General features: G+C 40.6%; 1 protein-coding gene across 1 annotated transcript in view; it reads right to left on the bottom strand.

Annotated features, from left to right (window-relative positions):
• LOC117496675 (src substrate cortactin-like) overlaps positions 1-6,629 on the bottom strand; it is a gene marked incomplete in the record, with an annotated part of 12,735 nt that extends 6,106 nt beyond the window's left edge. The window contains 5 exon segments of the mRNA XM_034148396.1: positions 269-379; positions 1,755-1,884; positions 3,614-3,687; positions 3,791-3,894; positions 6,469-6,629. Coding sequence (XP_034004287.1) covers positions 269-379; positions 1,755-1,884; positions 3,614-3,687; positions 3,791-3,877 — 402 coding nt within the window.
• Positions 6,630-8,703: the final 2,074 nt, after the last annotated feature.

Here is an 8,703-nt window from a genome sequence, read left to right as displayed (position 1 = left end):
CAACTCGCCTCTGTTTGTTACTTTTCGTTGGTGCTGTATCACTTTGTATAGAGACTCTTATGGCACTACTTCTTTCTATTTTTGTATTTTCTTGCACTATTGTATCTGTTTTATGTGTTGCATTGTTGGAGGAGCCTGTGACCTAAGATTTGCATCGACATAACTACACTGTAGCTATGTACGAATGACAATAAAAGCCTTGAATCTGGAATCTGGAATATGTTAGTCTGTAAACTGCCATGAAATAAAGGATTTCTAACTGAATTACCTGATCGACGCGGTCCGCCTGGACTCCGAACTTCCCTCCGAAGCCTTTAGAAGTGTCCGTCTGGGAGCAGTGCTTGGACAGCTTGCTCTGGTAGTCATGACCCACAGCAGACTGAGAAGAAAAACACCATTCAACACATAAGGAGGGCAGTGAGGGGACTCTGGAGGAGGGGAGGGGTCAGGGAAAGAGCAGTGGAGCTGGAAACTGAGGAAGTGGTGACACCTGACTCATCACAGACTAACAGTGTGTGGAGTAAACAGCGCACGGTCATCACATTCAAGCTGCAGTGACCACGGCACAGAGATTAACGAGTGGGAAACAGCCAACACACACTCAGCCTGTTCACACACACACACTGAGGGTATTAAAGGTCCCCTATTATACTGTTTTTCATATCATAGGTCTCAGATATATACAAAACATGTCTCTGAAGTGTTTGGCTCCAAACACCAAACAGATCATTGCAGCATCCCACAATCCCCTCTGTTTCAGCCCTGTTTCTAAAGTGCTGATTCTCTGTCAGTTACTTTAGATGAAAATAAGGAGCCCCTCCCCACGCCCCTCTGAGAGAGATTTGGTTAAAAAGAACACAATGGTGCTCTAGGAGGAGATTCAGGTGATAAGGTGGGGGGGGGGGGTTACCTTGGTTGCTGATTGGCTAATGGTTACACAAGCCAACAAATCGTTATGACATCATAAAGTGGCCAAAATCTGATCAGCTCATTTTCAGACAGGTTTTTATATAAATGGATCAGGACAAAAAGAGAGACAATCTTTTTTCCTGAAACTTTCAGAGTCTCTTTCCACAGAGGGGACACATGTTGATGTAGAAGAGACATGGAGAAGAGGGGACACATGTTGATGTAGAAGAGACATGGAGAAGAGGGGACACATGGTGATGTAGAAGAGACATGAAGAAGAGGGGACACATGTTGATGTAGAAGAGACATGAAGAAGTGGGTTTTGCACAATAGGAGACTTGTGAGATGAATTTATCATTTTTCTTTAACATGACTCAGCATGCCATAATAACCTAGTGAGGCTGTCCAACAACATCATCTCGGACCCAAACCATGTTCTGATCAGCGAATATGAACTGCTACCATCTAATGGGAGATTCAATAAATTCACTGAAGCATCCTTTGAAGCATCCTTTGAAGCATCCTTTGTGCTCCAGTCAATCCTCACAGTAAACACAGAGCTGAATCCAGATCAAATGCACGCTGAAGGCTCTTTGAGCATGTTTTCTCTCAGTGATCGTGATGTTATGTTAAATGTTTGTTGTTTGTTTTTCATGTATTGTGTCTTGATATTTGTCTGTTGATGTTACACATGGAGCTGCTGGGATGCAAGTCACATTTCAGACTTCATTCCATTAAAGTATTATCGTATCGTATTAATATTTGAACATGTAACATAATGTATCTTTCTTCCCCAATACTGTAGATCAGCAACCATTACTGTCCTGTCTTTGACTCCCTCTCACCTTGTCCATGCGGTCTTGCTGAACTCCGAATTTCCCCCCGTATCCGTCGGATGCTTTGGGCTCGGTGTCCTGCTCCTTCTTCCTCTGAGAGGTGTGCTCCGTGGACACCGCCTCACGCAGGCGGTTGATACTAAACCAAGGAGGAAACAAGTTAGGAGACACATTTAGATGATTCACATGTTTCATCCCACAGGCCAACAGACTGTTAAACACCTGAACTTTTGAAAGAACATCCATAACATCGATCTGTTTGCAACTTACAAGTTATTTATCTGATATATTAGATTCCAATTACTTGTATATAGACTCTTATTGCACTATTTCATTTGTATTTACTTGCACTATTTTATCTGTGTTATTGTGTTGCACTGTTGGAGGAGCCTGTGACCTAAGATTTCATTGACATAAAGAAGATTCAACTTATTGTCATTACGTAGTACAGGTACTATGTAACGAAACGGTTTCTCTGCATTTGACCCATCCTAGTGTTAGGAGCAGTGGGCTGCCATTATGAATGATGGGATAGTAGACTAAAAGCTTTAGGAATCCAAACTATAACATATAATACGTACCCTGTATCAAGATTGATGCAAAACAAGTGACATTTGACCTTTTTAGAGAGGTTTAGCAACAAAAAAACACCTCTGGGGTCATTTGGGTGCATTTGCCATATCTCTGGAACCCATTGGTCAATTTTGGTGATTGACACCTCTTTTGAACCGTTAGAGTCAATAGAATCGAGGGGAAGTTCCTAAATCCATCTAAACATTACCCAATAGCCGCGTTCACACCAAGTACTTTGCCGTACTTAGTGCCGGCACTCAGTGCCCCGGCACTTATTATCCCAGGGCACTAAGTACAGATCGCGTTCACACCGGAATAAGTTCCCCGAGGGAAGATTACGCAAATGAGCCGCTGACGTCACTTCGTCTTCTTCTGCTTTGGGTTTACTGGCAGACCGCAAACAACTTCACGGCGTATACTGCCACCCGAAGTCCCCGGCCGGAAGTCCCCGGAGTTGGGGACTGGCTTCAGTAGAAGCTTCTGGGACTCCCAGCAGCTTCTACTAAAGCCTTCCAAGTAAATCGCCAGAACGCCGACACCTCCTCATCTCCACCGCTCCCATGTTTTATTTTGTGTTGCCATAAGTTAATAAGAAAAGTACGGGGAAAAGTACTCCCAAACCTAAAGCTGCGTTAAGCTCTGAAAACTGAAAACTGAAAACTAGGCTTATTGCCATAAATATGAAGATGGATTATCAGTAATCATTTCAAAGTGACAGAGACATTGGATTAACCTTCAGCAGCGTTTATATGCGTTTTAATGCCATTGAACACAACTTTTGATCAGAAAATAGCAAAGGTAAGACGTATTTGCCGCTTTGGCCACGTAAAGTGGAGTTGTGTTTGGCTTTGCTTGCTTTCGCTGCAGCGAGTTTTGGTTGTGGAGTGATGATACTTATACCATTGAAATCTGGAATCTCAGCTTTCATATAATATCTTGTTTGTGCAGATCCGATGAAGTATAAAATATTTCTACCGTGAGTTATGTGCTAAGTGCATTAGCACTCTTTTGCTTAGTGCTAATTCAGAGGCTCGGCGTAAGACTTGTATTTTATTTCGGTAAAAATTGTTAATATCGTCAGGTAGCTGAGTTTCTTCCCGTTAAGAGGGTATGAAACATTCATAGTTTGTTAAATGTTAAGAAGCCCTCAGACGCTGTTTCTTGCAAGATGTTGCAGGCTTAACAGGTTAATGTACTTGTATCAAATACAGTTTTTTTTTTAATTCTTATTACATAATCCAGTTACTCCCCGAGCCTAAACTCAATGCTAAGAGAAAAATGATTGTCTTTCTCACTCTATGGACTCCTGATGTCCCGAGCCCTCCACCGTCTTGGCCCCCCAGCGCTGCTCCCTCTCCGACACGTCATTCTAAAAATCCAGGAAAAAACATTTTAATGGCAAGGGAAGGACATGGAGACGAGACGAGGACTCAAAGAGGAAATGGAGGAAGGGTAAAGTGTGCGTTGTTTACCTCAAAGTCAGGGTCCGTCTCCCAGTCGTCCCCTCCGTCGTCTTGTTGCGCAACCTTAACGGACTGTCCTGCTGATGCCCTCCACATCTTCAATCTTATACACACTGAAAAACAAGAAAATATACTTTATACGGACGGAGGGATACGATTTCTGAAGCTAAAGAAAGCTGCGAGATAGTGGACGTTGTGTTTCGAAGTTTAACTGCAGCTTTTTACTATTTATTCAACCCATTACTCCCGTGTTTCAAGATGGCCGTTTGTGCTCAACGTTGGCTGTTAGCTCTATTTCAACATTAATGAGCATGTTTTGAGAATTTCAATATTATGTTTTCAATGTTTTTTTTCCCATTTGGAAGTGGAGTGCCTTGGATCTTTTTGGCTTTGTTTTTGACCCGATTGGTTGTGCAGGTTTTTTTTTTAAATTGAAGCACTTTTAAGGCACCTTAACCAACAACTTCCAGACTGTCAAAGCCTTTATTATCTAACTATATATGAAAATGCAAACAATATATAAATTGATTAACAGAACTTCTTTGTACCCCAGCAATAAATGTATATTGTGATTTGATTATTTGACTAGCCGAGACTTAAATGCATGTTTTGATTATGTATATTACATTTTAAGTTAGCTCAGGTCGACAGAATTGTTTCATTTTCAATATTAAAATATGTATTTTTCACTTTTTTCTTCTAACCAAAGAGCACCATGTCGGTACTTCTGAACACTCTGGAGGTTTCCTTTTTTTAAGTTGACTTATCAATTTGTCTAATGTAGATAAATATGTTTTTGATGAGTCATTTATTAATCAGAAACTACCATCCCTCTCTGGTTCCAGCTTCTCTAACGTGAGGATTTAAGAAAGACTAACTTTGGATGATCCAACCCTAATTTAACAAATCAAACAGTGAACTTAACAAAAAGGCACCAATACAAATTATGATTATACTGTTTATTAAAATGCAATTTTCTTTTAAACTTATTTTTTAACAAACTAAAGTATATGCAACTTTTGTGATTTGTTTGTTGTGCAAGTTGACGGTATATTGTATTGAAGTCGGGCCACCTTTTCTCCTGCCTTACAGAGCCATGTCTGCTCACAGAACACAGAACAGATTTTTGCTGAATTTCAATTAAAACAGCTGATTGCACCTTTGATATGCAGCAACTTTCCAGGCACTTTTTTCCATGTTTCTCCGGCTTTGATGCTGAATCTGTACCAGCTGCTTTCATGGTGAATCACCCTAACCATGCATTTTAACTGAGATGCTGCAGAACTACATGAACAGTGTGGTTTGTTTCTCAGTAATCTCAAGTGACATGGCAACAAAAGCTTTCTGTAGTAATCCCAATTCCTGACTCAGCTAAATGTGGGCAATTAGCATCTGTGTTCAATCTGAGTCTGCAGGAGACGTGGCTGCTTCACCTCGGAGAGAGATCAGAGGAAACGTCCCCAGACCAGGAAGCAGCGGCCTGCGAGTCCTAACAACGTTCAGTATGTGAAGACAGGAGGATCTTCCACAACAAAACCACACCCATAACTCAAAACCCAGATATCTGAGCAGGCAGGAGGAGTAAAAAGTGCCTTAATGTGTAAATAAAGTCTGGATAACAGGGAGAATTAGGTTAGACCAATGATTGATAAGTATTTCCATTTAATTCTGCATATACTTCTACTTCACTACACTTCAGAGGCACACTTTATACGTCATACTCCACACTCACAATGACATGATATGTTTGTATGATATGCTGTAGTACTGTAATGAAACATGCTTTTTTTAAAGTAACTAAAATTGCTCCACAATGAAAAACTACAATATTTAAATGACACCAGAAATGACACAAGCATCTGGACAGACAGCAAAGCTACTTCTCAAACAGACTCATTCAGCTCTGACGGATACAGGAAAACCATCCTGCCAACAGCAATAAACCTGTGAAAATTCCCAAATTGGGATCAATGGAGTAAATCTTATCGTATCTTATATGACATGTATTTGTAAGTGATAAAGAAAAAGGAGTAATGTTCTATGATACAGTGAAACGAGCCCATTAAGTTCATTTAGCTGCTTATGCATGTACTTCTACTTAAGTGCAGTTGTGAAACGAGGACTTTTAATTATAATGTATTTTAAAACCATAGTATTTCTACTTTTACTTAAGTATAGGCTCTGAGTACTTAAGAGTCAGACCATGAATTATCATTGTTTCCGTGTCATTGAATACCTTTACCTTAGCTTAATGTTAGTGAGCTTCAATCACAGTAGGTCAAGCCACATGCATTAAAGCACTATCATCTCTTTACATGTTAATTTAACCACTTTCAATGATAAAAACGCAGTTTAATAAGCATTTCGTCTGGTGTTTTCTGACACATTTCTCTGCGTGTCTGCGTCCTCAGGCTCATTAACAGGCTTTGGAAACAGGATGTGCACCTCGTAATTAATTATGTCGACACATGAGGATTGAAACGTGAAGTGAACAGCGGAAAATGTGCTTTATATAGCTTCAAGAATGCGGTAGTGGTAACATTAGCTGTGGTATTTCCTGTTCCAATTGTCCTAGTTAGCTAGCAGGCTAAAGCTAACATGGAATGACTAACTGACTCAGCGCGAGCGTGGCGACGTTTTTCCACAGGTAGATTTTAATCCTCCAACTGAAGTGTTAAAATACTCACCGTCTACAAAGGTAGATCCGACCTGAGTCTAGTGAGGAATATTAAAATATCCCCCTGGTGGATGTAGTTCCTTCACACCTCAAGCGTTGATGGAGAAACTGGGATCTCTGCTGGCTCTCACTTCCGGCTCTCCCAGTATCCCGTTCCACGACGTGATGACGTCACACGTAGGCGGGGCACGTACAAATATCTACTGCAATATGTACTGTAGTATAGATAAGGCATCGTTTTTCCAGTGGTGGAAGAAATATTTAGATTATTTCCTTTAGTGAAAGTCAGGGACGTGCACAGGTACGGGCTAATGTTGCCCGGGCAACGGCCCGTGTTCCCTTTTTGGCTGACCTGCGGCTGCCCCTCTGGAGAGAGCGAGAGGTTTTTGTTTTTTTCTGTTGTGGTCGAATCAACATGATAAGCCCACAATTAGTATTGTAGTGTCTCGCTGCGGGAAACACACCAGCTTCATTCTTCTTCTACTACTTATTTGACTTCTTCTTCTTCTCCTTCTTCTTACATGTAATTTCCCGCGAAATTTTGAATGAAGAAATCGTTTCAGTGTGAACTCATTCCACAGTATGACCACAACAGTTTTTTAAACCAGGTAGGCCTACGTTTTTATTATTTATGTTCTATATCGCTAAGTGTGTGATTACATATGTTACGTATTATATATATAATATTTATTATAGGCTACTGTATTGGTGCCGGTGCGTTAAGACCACCTCTAGTGTCGGATTTTGGAAAATGGATTTTGAGTTTTCTCATGGCAGGGACTTTTCTTCCTCTTGACACCGTCGGTTATTTACAAGAAAAACACCTACATATACTTGTTATTGTGCTTCTGTCTTTCTGTGTCTTTTCATCTGCTCCGTAAACTCCTATTAAACATCCATGGTAAACTCCCTCGACGGGGCCGCTCGCTCTCTTCTCTTGATTATGGAAAGCCCAAAGTGCCATAATACGCACGTATGTTTCGCCCTTTTTTTTTTTTTAAACAGCCTTTATACGCGCGAATATACGGACCTCCGCGAAAATACGCGCCAATATACGCGCCAATATACGCGCCAACATACGCGCGAATATACCAAGCGGCAAACTCTGGGGAAGAGCCGGGACGCCAATACGGAAGTGCCACAAACTGCAGTTCATATATTGGCCGATAGGCGATGACTGCAGAAAGGAGCAATTTCCATAGAGCCCCATGTTAAAATGCCCAATTTCACAGCTGAAAAAAAACGTTTCTAGCCCTGGCTGCAATACATTTTATTATGTATATAGTTAGATTCCACCTTCATGATTATGAATCTGTGAGTGAATTGTTTTCTAACATGACCCTTTTATTTATATTAGGTCTTAAAGTTTTTGCATAAATTAGGGCGTGGTCACATTGAGTGACAGCTCTGTCAAGTGACTGCTGCTGTTAGCTTTTTGTCTCTCTGCTAGCTGCTCCGTCTCCGTGAAGCTACAGGGACTGCCTGCTCAGTTCATCCAGGGAACACAACTTGACCCCGGCCGTGTTTGTTTGTTCTTCATGCTTATATATCGGACTATTGTGACTCGCTCTGCGGTTAAAACAGACGGTGCATGAATGCCGTTTTGCGGTAAGTGAAATTCGAGTACTTTATTTTTGTGTTTATGATTTTAATCAGCTACGTAATGAATGTTAAGGCTTGGGTTAGCGTGTAAGCGAGTGGTAGCTACATCGGTGCTAACGATGCTAATCGTAGCCTCCAAGTTAACTTAAAACCATAGACCGTATATATAAAGGTTAAAACGAAATAGACAAGTGTTAAGCGTTAAGTGGGATAATACTGGAGAACAAAAGGCTTCTGTTTGAGGTTGATAAAATAAGGTCATCCTTGTAACTTAAAGAGATATTTTATTATGTAGGTAGGAACTGTATGCATCGCTAAGGTTAATTTAAATTGGCTATGCTCGAGTATGTAGACAAGCTAACGTCGAAGTAGTGTATGTGAAATCAACCTCACAATAAGATGTGTGTATATTACAATTATTAATGTCATATTTCAAGATGATTACTTAGATATTACAATATGGTTGGTTGAGCTGGAGTTCATTATTGAGCTTACACGTTAACATCACAGTCATCTGAAGAACGAACCCAAACCTTGTTGTTTTTATTAATTGCATTACCAAATTGGTATCAAATAAACAGTAAGCATTGGTAACACAACTTCCAAAGTTACAGTAAGGCAAGGCAAGGCAAGTTTATTTATA

This window comes from Trematomus bernacchii, unplaced genomic scaffold (genome assembly GCF_902827165.1).
Source record: "Trematomus bernacchii unplaced genomic scaffold, fTreBer1.1, whole genome shotgun sequence".
Classification (NCBI taxonomy): domain Eukaryota; kingdom Metazoa; phylum Chordata; class Actinopteri; order Perciformes; family Nototheniidae; genus Trematomus; species Trematomus bernacchii.
This window is presented reverse-complemented; position numbering and strand designations above follow the sequence as displayed.